This window comes from Anomalospiza imberbis, chromosome 4 (genome assembly GCF_031753505.1).
Source record: "Anomalospiza imberbis isolate Cuckoo-Finch-1a 21T00152 chromosome 4, ASM3175350v1, whole genome shotgun sequence".
Classification (NCBI taxonomy): domain Eukaryota; kingdom Metazoa; phylum Chordata; class Aves; order Passeriformes; family Viduidae; genus Anomalospiza; species Anomalospiza imberbis.
The window spans coordinates 19,977,375-19,994,644 of NC_089684.1; the positions used below are offsets into that span (position 1 = coordinate 19,977,375).

The 17,270-nt window shown below is 41.4% G+C and overlaps 1 protein-coding gene across 1 annotated transcript in view; it reads left to right on the forward strand.

Annotated features, from left to right (window-relative positions):
• The window catches only part of ELOVL6 (ELOVL fatty acid elongase 6), an 84,859-nt gene that overhangs the window by 48,171 nt on the left and 19,418 nt on the right, over positions 1-17,270 (forward strand). The window contains exon 2 of the mRNA XM_068187401.1: positions 9,825-9,956. Within this exon, the coding sequence (XP_068043502.1) occupies positions 9,825-9,956 (132 nt within the window). The remainder of the gene's footprint in view (positions 1-9,824; positions 9,957-17,270) is intronic.

Below are 17,270 nucleotides of genomic sequence, written 5' to 3' on the forward strand. Positions count from 1 at the left end.
TGTTTGTTCTGACCCAATTCCCAGCTGATTAGGAAGCAGAATGGCTGTTGGGCAGAGCTCTTTGTTTTAGTAAGGTAATTGAAAAGATTATGAAAGGATTGTCCCATTTTTTTCTGGATTTTGGCAGTTTCTGATTGGTCAAGAGTTAGGTCTGGCTTCACTGCAGCATGTCCATTAGCATCCTTTGTCACTTGCTCTCTCACCCATAGACAAAGGTCACATGTCTTTGAAAATTCTGTTATATACATCAATCAGTCCTTGACATCATGCATCAAAAAGTACTGTGGGACCAGTCAGAGCAGGCAGTTGTTCTCGAGATGACCTGATGATTTTTCTTCAGTAGGAGATGCTGGAAGATATTCTTTCATTTGCTTTTCCACCAAAATGTCCTTTTTTATGAGTTGCATTTGCTGCCTTCTCTTCCACAGGTTGCCTGGACATTGAGAAAGTTTGAAAGCAAGACATTTTATTCCACAGTTCCATTACTGCAATATCACTGGTACCAGTATCCCCTTTTAATCAAACCTAGGCCACCAAATGATATTGCTGGCTTGCTCTCATCCATGTGTATGGCTTTAGGTCTTTAGGTGGGGAAGAAAAGAAGGGTAAGTGTATATCTGACGTGGTTTAGGAATGGTGTGTGCCGGTTTAGAATTCCCACTAAAACTCACGCTCCTCTCACTCACTCGCCTCCTGGCCACTCCCCTGCTGCAGAGGAGAATTGGAGACACCACAGACTGAGATAAGAACAATTTACTGGAAAGAGCAATGAGATGAGAAAACAGATAGTCGCAGCAGCAATACTAATGACAGAGGGTATGGGAAAGGAAGGATTCACACACAAAACCCCCAGCAGCCAACAGGACTGAACAGCTCCCCCTGCCATGCTCACTTGACCAAAAGGAACCCCTTCTTCCCAGAAGAGACTCCCTTGCCTCCAACCTTGGCAGTGACACGTGGTGGTACAGAATAACCTCTGTGTCTGAGCCATGTCCCCTCCTGGCTACTGCAAAATTAACCCTGTCCTGGCCAGACCCAGGACAGTATTCTAAATTATTATGCTTTTCAGGCATCTCCTTAGTTTGGTTTCCTCCAGGATAACTTAATGTTTTTTAGCACTGAAAAAGTTATATGGTGATGCTTTTTATAAGGTGATCAACAAGCTCTGGCTGTAAGGTCTTAATTGGGTATTACTTTTTGCTGTCCTGTTTCTAACCTTGCTCTCTGCTCTATGGGAAAATCATGCATGACTCCTTTGGATGAGAACGCTCTCAGGGAAATCAGAACAGTTTTATTTGTTTGTGTTTTGCAATCCACTGACAGTTGTAACAACATCATTTTCTGAGGCTGTGTTGCAGAAGGCTGGAAGAGAGCAATGTCTGCTGGAATGTCTTTTAAGGCGGATAGAAAAATAACATACTGCTTGCAACCCCTCCATTTTCCATGCTTCATCTTGAATGGCTGCTTTTCTTTTTACTTAAATATTATTTTTTAAGACACAACAGACACTTTCCCAGAATAGTTACAAATTGCCTTTGCAATGGTAGAGAGACTTGAACTTACCATTGTGATGCTGAGGCTTTCTGCAGGTGCACCGGCAAAGGCAGCTTCAGTAAAGTATTCTTATTGATCTGTTACTTGAGTTGTGTTTTGTCCTGTTTAATAAATAAATATCCATCTCCTAAACAGTTTAAAAAAGCTACACCTCTCTATATAAATAACATTTTGAGTTTCTTCAGGGATCTTCCTTCATTTGAAGGACTTATGTTGACATACTCCTTTAAGTGTAAAATTATGAAATGTCATAACCATTGATTAATTTGATCAGATAAAGCAGATCAAAGGAGTAAGGCAGTTTGGAGATCTAGTTATTTTCATGCTATGTCTGTATGACACACCTTTATTAGCATCTTCATTAACTGCTTTCAGGTGAGAGGTAGAAACAAACAGAATGACTTCAACTGGGAAGGATGTGGGTTAGTAGTCTCCAAGTTCACTTGCAGTTGTGTTTACTAGCTCCAGGATTTTATGGTGGAGGCCAGAGGTTTACATTTACATTGACGAAATTACAAGTGAAAGTACTGTAGCTTTTCATCAGAACTGCAGTGCCTATGACCTACATTAGCTTCTCTGCTTTCTGCCACCTCTCCACCAACTGCCTGAAAGTCTCGGTAAAGCCTGGAAAAACCAAGTGGAATTGGGACACCCTGATTTGTCACCTGTTATAACCCTAAATCTTTGTCTTAAGAGCTATGTATGTTGTCAGAGTGATATCAATGGATTTAGGAGAGGCTCCCAGTCAAGGAGTTTCTCTGACTACACTGAGCTTCTGTAAAAGCTCTTAACAGGGACAGGGATGGTCATCATTTTTCCAGTAGGGTTCTGTGGGGCTAGATTTAAGCCTTAGCACTGGCCCTGTAAATCTTGGAGGGGGTTGTGCAAAAATGGTTGTTACATATGATCAGTGTCAGTAACACTGGGGTCAGATGCCATCCCTAGGACGTGGCCCATACTTAGGATGCGGCCCATCCTTGGGATGTGTGGTGGCGCTGAGGATGGGGTGACACAGGCTTTGACTCAGACTGAACCGTGTCACTTGGGATGCCAACTGGGTAGGAGGGTATGGTGTGGCTCACCCCAGTCACCCAACCCACTGGGCTGCAACTTCCACTGCTGTCTGTGCCAGGTGAAAGCTTCAGGGGTGGCTGTTGTCATGGCAAGCACACTCACCTGCCATCTCCACTGGGTGGTTCCCCTTCAAAGCTTAAGTGGAGGAAGTCTGGGGCAGATCCAGAGATGAAGCTGATTTTCCTTCAGTGATAATTTTGGCAACTTGGTTTCAAAACCCAAAGATTTGGAACTTGTTTTGAGGTCTTTTTCTGAAGTGCTTTCTATTTGAGAGGTTCTTTTCTCTTGTGACATGGCTTATATTTGGGATTGTAACTTATAAGAGTTTTACAGATTTATGGTTTGTTCCATCAAGCCTATATGAGGCTTATAAAGAACAGGGAACTATGCTTCAGAGCTGAGTTTGCCCCTTCTAGCTGAAGAAAAACCCCCCAATTGTTCCTGGTTTTTCCTAACTTTATTATTATTGTTTTTCCTAACTTTGTTTTTTCACCCTTGTGCTTTTTTTATATTTTCCCACTCACAGAGAAAACAACAAAATTTTGCTGGTTTTTTTTGTCCCTAGCTGCCCACATTTGAAGTGTGTGACTAATACCCTGTAACACATATGTTTTACAAACATGAATGTTACAAATTACTGGAAAACATTTCAACAAACAGATGCAACCATCAGGGAGGTGCAGGACATGAGCCACCTTCCCCTATGCCCCCACACTTCCGTGCCCTTGTTTCTCCTCTCTGTAATTTTAGGGCTGTTGGCTGCCCTGCCAACACAGGAGTGGTTTCCTGCCCCTGGGTCTGACTGAATGCAGTGTGGGCAGAGGCTCAGGTGGGCACAGCCTCTTGCTCCCCTGGGACAGTGCTCAGGCAAATTGACTGGTGGTGAATTTGGGCTATCTCCACTGGACCAGAGCAGGCTATGAGCTGGTGATATACCACAAAAAAATAGTTGCTTTACTCTTCAGAGGTTGCTGCCCCTGCAGTTCTCACCTTTGGCACTCTGACCTGAGCAGTGGGGTACCTGGTCTTCAGGCTGCCCCTCAGCTCAGCCACTGGCACTCGTGGAGCAAGAGTGCATACACAAGTCTTCCTCATCTTCCATCCTTTTCAGCAGCATTGTGCTTGGGACAGTTCCCACAGCAGTCCTCCTGGCAGCCTCCCGGCCCCACGTTTCTTTCCCTTCTGTGGGCTAAGGGGTCGGGGCAGTGACACAAGTACTGTCTGGCAGTGATGACATGAATTGGGTAATGGGAACAGCACCCCAGAGAGAAGGCAGATGTGAGCAAATAACAGTCTCTGGCCCATGTGTGTTCCCAGGGCTCTGACTCCTCTTCCCTTGCTCTCAGACAGGAGAGAGGTGCCTGGAGAGTTGCTCCAGCCTTGGGGGAAGCACAGACTTGTGCATCCAACAGTACCTGTCACGAGGAGGCTGAATGGTCTTTCAAGACGCGGGCTTTAGAAATCAAGGGATCAGATGATTGGTTCGAGATACGTCTGTGGTTTCTCTCTGATAGCTTTTTACGTCAAAGACCGTCACCAGTGAATCACCTACATGTGTGTGTGACTGTCATCATTGCTGGGCTAAATATAAATGTCAAAGGGTTTTGAGGTGCAGGAATAAATCAGACTCTGTTGGCATGTGCATATCAGACAGGTCTTCCTCTTCTGTGTGTTCTTCTCTCTCTGTTATGAAGGCTGCTACGGTCAGTGGGAAGCAGCTGCAGGAACTCAAATCTAAGCCAGGAGTACAGGTTATATTTTCATACACAGATCTGGCATATCCACACATTGGATCTCTTCTTGCTGGTTCTGTCAAAATTATATCAGTGAAAAGAGAGAGAAAGGTTTGCTTTGACAGTATTTCTGAGGTAGAAATACTGAGAGACTGAATAGCATTTTCACACCCTTTTTTATACAGAATGTGTGATTTTTAAATAAGCACCAGAGAGAAAGTGACTATGCCAAGGCCACCAGCCCTGCTGCCTGATCTATGGACATGGGTATGGTGTGTGATTCACATGGGTTCAGGTTAAGCACTTGAGCTAGACTCTCAAGGTAGCAGTTTCAATTATAAACATAAGTTATTGTTGTTATTTTCTTTTGAAAGCTGGGAGAAAGCAGTAGGAAAATCCCCTTATATTTAATATAGCCAGACATTATTTTATTTATTTTTTTCACTAAATCTGTTGGGGTTTTTTTACATCAATAAAATTGTGATGAAGCAGGCCAAGAGAAAAAAGTCAGGAACCTGAAACTGCCTGTTTACTTTCCAGCAACACTGCTCTGGCAACTGCAGTGAGGTTTTTTTTAACCTGTTGTGCTCCCTTCACAACAGATGAAGAAGTGGTAGTGAATTTAAAAATGAACTTTAAATGTGAAAAGTAAATACGTCTTGATTTAAAAAAGCTTAAAAATCCTATAGAATGTAGAAAGAGGGGGCTAACACCACTTTACTACACCCCTACTGAAGGCTGTTATGCAGATAATCCTGTATAACATGATAAAAGATAGTTAAATAATCTGTGATAAGGTTGTCCTTTGAGCATTTCTATAAGGACTTTCCTTAATGATTAAGGAAAATCCTGTGGAAATAGTCAATTTTATAAAACACTCACTCACTCACACACACACACACACACATATCTGCTTCAGTTTACTCATTAACATCAGAGAATTCTTTGATAATGACTCAGTGCTATTTTCAGGAGAAAAATGGCAACAGTGCATCTGGACTTGAAACCACCTTCCTTCAGCAGTACTGCAATATTCAGGGCTATTTCACTTTGCATCAGAGATGGGAGGATGTTTCACACTGCTGCACATGAGGCTCACCCTCAGGCTTTGGCCCCTAATTTTAGAATACTGTGGTAATTCTAACATTTTCAGCATTTTATAAATAAGTGCTCCTGTGGAAGTCAGGATTTTTTAATCCTTAGCCATTTGTTTACAGCTGCTTTCCTCTTTGGATTATTTGCTGCCCCTTCCCAGTGTTTTCCTGCCTGAGGCTTGGGTGGCTGATCTCTTCTTGTCACTCTGTGGTGCCTTGAGTGGGCTTTCCTGCGTGGGACTCCCTGGCTGGAAATGAGGGGAAGCTTTGTTTCTGTCTTTCTTTATCATTCTCAATTTCTGCCTCCCTCTTCTCAGCTATACTTTTCCTCTTTCCTGTCTCTGTTCCTCTGCCACAGGCATGCCCATGGATGCAGGAAGCATCCTTCCAGGGGTTCCAGCACAGAAAGAACTTGCCTCCTTGCCTTCCATGCTGTCCCAGCTTCATGTCCATCTCATGGCTGACAGCTCTCACCATTTGCTGCCGTGCTTACTATTCATCCTTTCTCTTCTCTTTCTCCCATCATGTCTCCCAGCTTCTTCCTCTCCCTTTGCCTCATGACACAGCCATCTCTCTGCTACTGTCCTGGAAGATGTGTCTCACATCTTCAGCCCGGAGCCCCTCTTGCCTCCCTCTCTTGTAGTAAGCCCAAATACAACTTTTAATGGGTTCTCCAGAAACCTGTAAAGGGGGGAAGAGCTGGCAACTTTTGTCAGAGGAACATGGAGTTGTATTCAGTAGAGATAGTACTTAGTCCCTGAAGTCTGAAAATGTAGGAAGGTGGGAGACAACTGTGAGAAACAGAAATGCCAGAAAAATGTGGAGGATTTGGCAGCCCTGTCTTTATGTCTACTGTGTTATCCTGCAGAACAGAATTGAAGACAAACATATGAATGTGCTAACATTTAAGTTACTGGATGCAGGTCTGTTACTGAATTACTTTGAGGGATTTTTTTTTTTTTTTTTTTTTTTTTTTTTTTTTTTGTTTCAAGGTTAATTTTTTTTGTCATCATTCTGCTCTATTTAGTTTCTCTTCAGTAGTGATATCGAAAAGGTACATTGCTCCAGAACAACTCCAAACCTCTGTCTTTCAAAATGCTTGTCCAGTATTACTCTTCTTTGGCTAAAATTGTATCAGTACGAATTGAATTCCGTCAGATTGCCATTGCTTTGTATCACTAGCCCAGAATCAGACTGTAGTATGAACCTTTGGGAAAATCCATCATACAAACACTAGTAGGAAACTGGTTAATACCAGTCTAATGGAGTTTATCAGATTATCTTAAGAGTACATACCTCTGCAACCCCTTTGTAACTCTATCACCTGGCCTGCCCAGTTCTTTTAACCATTGTTAGGCTGCAAAAATGGGGAAAATTCAAAGTCCTTTGAGTGCAAAAAGTAGCAGGGATCAAAACGGTGGATGATTTCAAGATCAGCCTAATCATTATTCAGTATTGTGCTTACCTCTGGTTGGAGAAAATACTACTGTGTCCCTCCTTGTCTGAAACTGCTTACAGCTGCTCTCTGCAGGTCACGTCATGTGTGAAGTCAAATCTTGCCGTGTCTGCCTCTGCTGATACAAAGCTGCATACTCTGGGAATACCATTTACCATCATTGTAAATAATGCTATACTCATTACAAAGCTCTGAAGTGACCTGAAATTTATTTGTTCTAATTACTGTAATGTAACTATTGACCTCAATAAATTGATTGAACTCACAAAAGATAGTTTCAGTAATAAGAAGCAAAATGAAATGTTACTTGATGTAAATATATAGATTATCTGGCTCAGGAAGGAGTGGAGACAGACAGAACATAGACCTAAATTGCTAACTCATTCAGACTGCTTTTTTTGTCTTGAACTGGAACTGAAGTTGAACCATTCCTTTGAAGTCTCGGCTGTATTTGATCTAGAACTGAACTGTTTCCAGCCTGCCTTCCTGCAAAGCGTCTCTAGCTACTGCTCTTGAATCCTGACATCCTCCTGTGCCAGCCTGCATGGCCCGTGCTGTGTTGGCAGCTGCAAGGCAGCATTGCATGGCAGTCTTTTCCCCTGCACTACTGGGGATGTCATCCTGCACTGCTCTCAGCTGCTTTGGAGATCCATGCGTGGATCAGTGCAAGACAGACCTCATCCATGCCCAGGGTGGCAGTGGGCTGGGCTTCACACTGCTCCTGAAAAGGCTGCAGAGGGAAGGAGATGGGAATGCAGTCCAGGCTCACACTAAGTGCCTGCTTCTATCTTTCAACCCATAAATCCTGTGTAAACAGTTAGGTGGTTCAGTACGAGCAAGCTTGAGGTGGTTCATCATTACCCAGACTGGTTAACAAATATTTACTGATCTCCAGCCAAGTTAAAGTGCAGTCATGCTTTCAAATTGGTGATTCTGTCTCTTCCCTGATCAGTGAAGTAAAAATAAATGGTTTTTTTCTGTATTATATGAATAAGGGCTGATGCTTTGTCATTTTCAAAAGCTGGTCATGATAACCATTGCATGGCAATTAGACCATCTCAATGCACAAGGTGAGAGGGTGCTGGCTCTGTGGTCGTCCTGGTCTTCTGGGGCTTTTGCCAGCATGGATGCTAAAGCTCACCCAGTGGATTACAGGCACTGGGTCCTCCCTTCTCAGAGCATTAGGTGTATTTTCATGCAGTTATCTGCGTTTTACAATACAGAGCTATAAATACTTCAGTAGAAACAGTTTCTCAGTGGGCAGAAAATGGTGTGCTGCAGAATGCTTGCTGATATGAATCTGTCTCTCTTGGGTTAGTTTTTACTTAGCTTTCAAACTTACATATAATTCAATTCATTTATCTTGATTGAAGGTTGCATGTGCTTTCTTTGTATTTCCAGTCAGATGTGCTACAGCTTTCTTAGATTTTCTGAACCTTCCAGGAAGACCCTTGGCCATTGAGGGTCTTGTGATCCATTACCAGCTGCCTTGAGGAGACACAGGCGCATGCTGTGCTGTGCCACATTGCTTGGCCCTCAGGACCATGCTGTGCTGGACAGATTCCTTGCCACAGCATAATCTCAGCTGGCCAATCACAATGGAAGAGCCCAGAGGTGGCATCTACTTGCTACCAGTAGTGACACCATGACACATACTTGGTTTTATCTTGAGGTGAAGCAACTTACTGTCATTTAAACATCCAGTTGAATATCCTATGAAAAGTCTGAAGACCTCAATATGGGTGAGCCTCTCTCCCAATGGGAAGCGTGTGCCATGCCCTGATCATAGGCCTGTCTGCCACTGCTGCCCTTAGGGTTCCAGTATCAGAAGGAACTAAAGGTCTTGTGGCTTGCTGCTGTCTTTTCAGTCATCTTAATGAAGTAGTTACCTTTCTTGAGAGTATTTCTCATTCTTTCTTGGTGTACAATAGAAGCCAGAAACTCCTGGTTCAAAACCATAGTCCACCCTATATTTGTGAATGTAATGATAAATTGTGTAGAGAAAGTTCTGTTCTTGACTAGATGCCCTTCCAGTTAGGCCACCATTAATGGTGTACATCATTAAGCCTTAGTCAGTATAATATTGTGCTGTGTGGGAAGGAATCCCAGACTTAGTCTATTTTTGACCTCTAATGGCTGATTTAAAATGAGTTATAGTAGCAGAGTTCAAATATTTGGTGATTATTGCTGAGCTGGACTACTATCAGGCAGTTTTAAAAATAAAATTTGCAATTTGAAGAGTATAATTGAAGTTCCTTTAGAGAGCCCTGCTTAACCTTTCAGCAAATGCACTGGATTTCCTGAACCAGCACTCACAGGCAGGATGATTCCACAGGGCAATGCCAACCAGCATGGTCCTGCTGCTTAATGGGGCTATTGACCTCTCCTCACTGATTCTCTGCTTTTTATGAGGCTCATCATGGTGTGTTGCAGTGCTCACGATCTTTAAGTGTCTTTTTAGGGGAAACAATGGGAAACTAAATTTCCACATAGGGAAGATCCTGCAGGAAACAAAAATTTGTATGAAAAAGATAAATGAGGCACAAAATGTGATCAGCTGGTTCAAGGAGCAGCCATGTTTTGCTTGCAGAAGTGTGTCTGGGCTCTGCCATATCTATTCTGTTCCTCACAGAAGTTTAGTCTTCTGAAACTGGCGAAGAATGGGAGCCAAATTTGTCTGTCCTTTTCCAGAACTTTCCCAGGGTCAGTTTTGCCTGCAGCCAGCCCTGAGTGTGTGCAGGCATGTGGTTTCATATAGAAACGATAAGTTCAGCTGGGATGCAGCAATGTCTCCAAAAGAGTTTCCTTTCAAGGAAGCGCACAAGCCCTTAGCAGTGATGTCCATATGTGAGTCTGCTGTGTATCAAATACTAATTAAGCATTTGACAGGAGTTTTTTGGTTTTGTCTTGCAGGAAGAAATCATTCCTGTTTTCAGCTTTGTATGCTGCCTTTATATTTGGTGGTCGGCACCTAATGAACAAACGAGCAAAATTTGAACTGAGGAAGCCGCTAGTGCTCTGGTCTTTGAGCCTCGCCGTCTTCAGGTAGGCACTTCTTCACACCACCTGCCTTTGACGTCAGGCCCTGAAGAGGTTTGGGGTTCTTCACCTACAGCAGCACTACTAATGCAACAACAGGCTCACACAGAAGTGGCATTTCTTTGCTTCTGCTATTCAGGGTTGTGTCCTGATCCACTCCTTAACATTGAAATTATCCCCTTTGACTTACCAAATCACAGAGCGTTTGAAGAGGGGAGAAATCAATAACCCTCTTGAAGAACAAAGGTGAAAATACAGGAGGACATGAGAAAAAGTCCTTATCATTGCAATAAATTTACCATGCAAGCTACAAATGGAAATAAACACATTAAGATGTTAGTCTTGTCTCACATACTAGTAGTATTATGTTTATATGGTGTGTATATATAGAATATTTAGTCAGGACTCTGATCTCTATTACATTGAGGTAAAAGAAAAGTCACTGCTTTGATGACAATAAATTTGACCACTGTAACTGATATCAGGAGCTGGCTTCTGGTTATTCCATCACAAATTGCTTGTGACTGTAGCAAAAAGGTGACTCCACAAGGAAAGGCTGTTTCTTAGTGATGCACATCTCTTGGCTGTGTGTTGACTCCATTGTTCAGATTGTTAGTAGTTGTTGAAGTCAGAAGTAAAATTGACCAATCTGAGCTCCACTTTATATGCTTAGTATGCTAATTTTTAATGAGGCTGAAGATAAATGAATGAATAAACAAATGCTGATAAAAAAAGCCCTTACAAACACATGAATTTTGTACAAATTGCTAGTAACACTACACAGATGACCTGAGGACTATCCTTCATTTCAGGGACTGGGGGTAAGTTAGAGCTCACCGAACAACATACAGACCATCCACAAACCATTATCAAACTCTTCTACTTATATCTTTCTAATTTCAATATAATAATTACTGATTATATTACTTCACAACTACATAAAACACATTTGCTTACTGAGCAGGTGTGAATAGTGCATTGCTTTTCACAGGATGGAATAGTTTTTGCTGAGAGACTCTACAGAGTGAAATAAGGCAGGAATGGGAAGTTTGGCTTTTTTCATGGCTTTTCCTTTTGTTCTCCAAAATTGTATCACCTTGAAATTTTCCAAAACTATGGCAGGGGAAAACAAATTGTATTTCTAATACTTAGGACATGCTTACAAAAGAACTTCAATTTGGCTTGGTTTTAATAGTTCAACAACACATCAAGAATATCTCAGAGCAGACAAAACTCTTAGTGTTCTGGAGAACTTTGAGAGCTAGTTCTAGCACTGTGGATATTTGTAATTTTCATTTGATTGCACTTGGTGCTGTATTTCTGGCTGTGTGTCTAACATAATTTTGCTTTAAGGTCCTATAAGCAATTGTCATTGTTTGTTCCAGAAATGGCTGAATCTCAGCAGCTGTTGAATTGGTTCCTAATGGTATTTTGGTTTTGGATCAGTTTGTAAAGTTGTTTGTAGCCAGCAGGATCCCAGTTCTGATAGCACTTTCTTAATGAATGTGGACAGTAGGAACTCGCTGGCTTACACAAAGCATTTGTCATTTAATTCTCAATCTGAGGTGGAGAAGCATGATTTTGGAACTCTCCTTTGCATAAGATGTCTAAGGAGAATTTAAAAATCAAATTATTTTGAGATGTGGCTGACATTCACGGTGTGGGGTTTTAAAGCAATTTCACTGGCTAATTTCCTCCCAAAATCTCAAGTGATAAATGCACTGATCAATGAATAGCATGAATTTACACTACACTGCCCAGATGGACTTTGAAATCAACAGATTCATTACTTGCTGATTGGAGTTTCCCATCATAAGCATATGAAGTAGCTAACTCATGGCCGGCATGAGCTGCTGGGTGATATAATAAAAATGTGGACTTCATGCTTTGAAGCTACAAGCTGCCAGGATGAATCTGCCACAGAGACCACCTCAGGGCAGGCACTCAAGGAGAGCTCTGCTTTTGCAGATGAGAAACATTGGCCAGAAGGGCACGGTTAGGAGAGGGATTCACAACTCCAGAGTCTGCTTCCTCCATCAACTTGAGTAGCACCATTCAGGGGTTCCCGAAGCACTGCAAAACTTGCTCTTTCCTCTGTATGTTAGGAAAAGAGACAGCAGAGTGGAGGGGGTGTATGAGATGTTTGGCCTGCAGCACTGTACAGCACTGAAGCATTTAAGCTGCTGGATTTGCCATGGGCATCAGTTGATTATGAAAATTATATGACTATGTTTTGCTCTTCTGAAGTGCTGAGTAGTGTGCAGAAGAGTGAAATAGGGAAGGGGGAAAACCAGCCCCAAATGTTTGCAGTAATACAGCGTGAAACCTTTGTAGCTTCCACAGCAACATGCAATCCCATACAAATCCCCGTGACTTCTTGCCTGGAAAACAGGAGAAGTGACAAAGAATTCATTAAGACATGAGACAAAGAAGTTTTGAAGTTATTATAGAATTACAATAACTTATGCTTAACACTTATAGAAGTGTTCACTGGAACATCCATTACCTGGTGCTTCAGCACCAGTGTCCTTTCTGGGGCCATCTGTCACAACCTTACTGACTTTCTCAGCCAGCAGCACTTGAAATGCTGTAAACTTGCCAAGTAACTTGGATTTGGTTTTTTCTGGCTCCTGTCGTAACTAGGCGTTGCATTTGTATATGCTTGGTCTGAAAGGCATTCCAGCTTCCTCCAAAGGTCTATTCAGGTACATTTAGAGGACTGTAGACTTACTACAGATCCAGAACAACACTCTTTAAATTTCAAAAGACTTCTTTGGCTTTCTGGGATGCTAAAATGCTCTGACTTTTACAATGCCTTGCAGAAATTCTAAGTAATGTATTTGTCTGCCATGAGTGATTGTACTGAGGAAAAGCCTGCCTGGAGAGCCCTCAGTATTCTGCCTCAAGGTCAGTGTGAGGCTTTTTTCTGGACTCCTTGTTAATCTTCCTTGAAGCACTCCTACCATTTTACCTGCTTCAAATATCCTCAGAAATAGTAACACTTAGAAGAGGCTGAAAAGATGTGTTTTGGGCTTTAAAAGAAATGGAAATTGCCTGCCGGGCAATCACATGGCCCTTCTTCAGAACGTATCCTGTATGCCCTTTCGCTTGCCAAATCATTTAAATGTGGTAGCTGCTACAGTAGGAAACTTGCCACGCTTATAAATAAACAAAACAATTACACCACCCTGCTGAGTTTGCTGAGCATTCAGGAGCCTGGTCAAGAGCAAGTTTTGTGTCAACACTGGCAGTCAGCAGGATTTCTGAGAGAAAAAGCAGCTTTATTTCCCTTTAAAAGCATTGACTAGTTTTGAATATTTTGTCACTGAAAACATCAAGTAGGAGCAATGACAGTAAATCTTGCTTTTCACTTGGAAACCACTGTGAAAACATAGTCTCCTGAAATGTTTTGCTGAGAAATCAGTTTGAGATACTGGGGTTGCTGGGCTGGTTTGGTTTTTTGGTCCCTAGCAGGTTTGTTGACTTGTTTCAGTCATTGAAGATTTGTTCTGTTTTGTTTTGTTTTCTACACTTTAATTAAGTGTGTTTACCCAGCCTGGTTATGTACTGAGGTCATGAGCAGAACCGTGTTGCTCTGTGGTAACAGGAACCTGCTCTTAGGAAGCTACACAAAAGGTCTTTCTTCAGTCCCATAAGACCCCAAGGAAACCATTGCTGTTTCACCTACACAATTAAAGTGACAGTCAGTCCTGTATTTCTGAATATTTCTTGGGGGCAAAACACATCAAACCTGAATTGCCAGTTTTATATTCGTGATACTTAGAACATAAAGTTGGGGCCATTCATTGAATGTTTTACTTGGAGTCTATAAAAGCTGAGGCCAGGACTCACAGAAGGATATGAAGTCATTAATTCATGTTTTCATTACATCTCAGATGGATTTTTGTAATTCCTTTTATAGGCCACAGAGTCTGTGTATGGGTAGCTTTTCTTTCAAGGAGCTTGAACATGTTTGATCGCCTCATCTTCACAGAGGACAGCAGCATGGCACCATTTTCCTGTGCATCCTTAAGGGGCTGACAACAGAAGTTTCAGGGTCAAGGCTCTGACTAATAATAGTAGAAGGTTGTCTTCCCTAGGGAGTACTGTCACATCAATGCAGGAAGCAAAGAAGCTAAAACATCTAACGTGATGCAATCATTTGTAGGCAGAGGCTAAGCTTGACTATGGCTGGTGGGTGCAGTGAGAGGAAGAATAGCTCTTCATCTAGCAAGCCACACTACTAGAATGCTCTTATCATCTCCTGAGATCACTTAGATTCTAATCCAAACCCAGCTATGCTTTGTAGCTGCAGTGGAAATGAGTAAATGTCAGTACAGGATTTCCAAATGTCTTTCTTCCACTTTCTCTAAGCAGTAGAAATCGTATCAAATGTAGCTAAAAGGTTGCTAGCTGCTTGCCACACAGCTAACCAGAGCCTCAAAAGCAAATTACCACAACAGGTGTTATACTTGAAAGACAAACCCAAAAAGACTCACTAAAGGAAGGTGACTCACTTTGCCTTTACAGAACTGGTGTTGACTGATTTGCTACTGAAAGCACAGCAGCACGTGTAGAGGGGTTTGCACCCACAGACGGCTCCTGACAAGGGAATCCGAGACATGCCTTTATGTGAAGAGCTCAATTCTGAGCTGAATTAAACAGAAAAGACAAAACATGTATTTAAAGAAAATATTTCAGTTGCTTGGATTTGTGACTCTGAAATACATTCTAGCTATCATGCATGTAAGTAGGAAAATCAATGAAAGATGATTGAGATTTATGTCCCATTGTAAGAACTGCTGTTCACAGATACTTGCCATGGAGATTTAAACACAACTTAATTTCTCATGTTGCTGAGCAACCCATCAAAATCTTAAAATACTCTGAAATTTTATAAGGTCCTAACAGTACATTCAAAGAGAAAATTAATTACCGAAAAGAGGAATGTTTGCCAAATAACATTGAAATAAATAAGCACATTTAAGGTGAATTAATAGTCTTCTCACTTATAAATTTAAAAGGAAATTAATTCAAAGTGAAACATTCCCTATATTTGTAAAGCATTTATAATGCATATTCTTAGGACATTTCTCAGAACCCAAATCGGTAAAAGGCTTAATATGCACCTACTTAACAATTTCTTTCTATAGGACCATGTTCATCTTTACATACTTAAGTGATTTTCTTACATGACAGATAAAGAAACATCTTTTTAATTACTATTTTGGAGATGAAGTTGAATGTTGGGTGAACATTAGAAATTCAAAATGATTGGAGAGAAAACAAAAATCCATTGGATGAGATTTAACAGTTTAAGAAGAAAAGTTTATTTTCCATAAGTTATTGTAATTGCAGTAGGAATATACAATGTTGTGTAAATTCATACAGTGCAAAACAAATGCTAGCTGGCATTTAAAAAATTGTGTAGAGGTGATAAAAATATACAAAGAACAATAAACTGTCACAAAACAAAGAACTGTCAAGAAGATGTATCTCCAGTATCTACCTTATTTATTCTAACTATCCTTATTCCCAGATTTGTAACTGATGCCATCTGACAAAATGCTGTGCCTATCTTCTAAAATCTCACCCCTTTGTTCACTCTGCTGTTACTCTTGTGGACTCCTGTGTCCATCAAAGTAGTTTTGAATGTAAGCTGATTTTACTGTTTTTACCTACTCAGGCCTAATTAAAAGTAAATCAAGGAGTCACTGTGAGACCTGGCTGATTCTTCTTCACAGGAGATATGGATAGGACTGTCTAAAAATCATTATGAAAAATCTGTTTTCTCAGTGCTAAGCTGGGCCTCCTTTCTTTAAAACCTTTTATTTTTCTCTGATTTAGCTTGCTTGCCTTTATTGCTGGAAAATGAACATCTTAGCAAAGTGAATTAAGTACATCATTTGAAAAACTGTTGTTGTGCTCATTTTGCCCCTTTTCATTCCCCTCTCTCACAATCAATGAGTGCGTTGACATTCAGTGTATCACCTTGAATTACACTTCTCTCATGAGCTCACCTGTCCCAGCCCACAGGAGCCCTCACAGGTCACCCACCTCCCAGCATGAATAATACCCAAAGCAAAGCCCCTGAGTGAAACTTTGCCTCTCAGTTTTATACAGGGATCAGACTGAAGTGCACATTTGAGAAAGAACATCTGTCTGGTGGCTTAAGCAGGGAACTGTACTAGAGAGAAAATATATAATTAATTTAAAAGGAGTCAATCAAATCAATCAATCAAATTCTCTGCCCATGTGGCAGCACTTCTGTATTTTACTCAGCCTCAACACTTGGTTCGTGAGCGTGGTAAAAGGGCATGAAATCCCTGGGGAACTGATATCGCCATGTATTTCCTTCTGAGCAAGTCACTGACAGCTTGTGCTTGTTGGAGGCAGTGGGAGTACAGCCCTGAGAGGTGTTAACTTGCATGACCTATCAAATCCAGCGCTTCGTCCGCGGAGGGGCTGTTCATAAACTCTGCCAGCCCCAGCAGTGCCCGCACGCAGGGCTTGGCTGCACACGGCTGTCGGCCGTGGGTTAGCAGAGTCAAGGTTCTGTCACAAGTTCAGCTTCTAAACAAATGTGTCTCCTTGTGCCTGTACCATTCAGCGTCCTCCCCCTAGGTTATTGAATTTAAAAAGAAAAATAAATTATTTGCCAACTGTAGGCGGATCTCTGAGATGTGTATCATCCCACTGAGGACAGAATGAAAAAGAAGATCAGTGGCTTCAGGCCAGCAATTGGTATTAAATTTATGGATCTGAGCAGCTCATTACAGTTGTATAATAACTTCTAGCTTCTTTAAGCCTCCTTTATTCTGTCAAATGCTAGTGTTTCCCTGTAACTTAGATTTTTCTTGCTTTGTTATCTGCCAATTTTACAGCTTTACTGATGGCTGGCTTCATTGGTTGGCTTGATTCTTTGCTAAATCTTTTACTTTATTACTGTTTGGCTTTATTTGCTTAGGATAATTTCAAACTCCTGAATACATACATTTCAGTGCTATACATGACAGTTACTCTGCCAACTTGATACTTTTGATCCTGTAAGTATCTTTAATTTATCCCACAGAACTAGATAATGCCACTTTTTTGGATTATCATTTAAATCACTGCAATTCTATACTTACTCTAAGATTGCCTTGAGATGATGTTGGATGCTGAGAATAATTTCAGTAACAGCACAGGAACAAGTGCAAATGTCCCTGATGCATTCATTAAGGACTGCTTAAGAGGCACACTGGGCTTATGAATCCTCATGGACTACTTTAGAAATCCTCAGATGGATTCCTTAATTCCTATGAGATTTTGCACCAAATA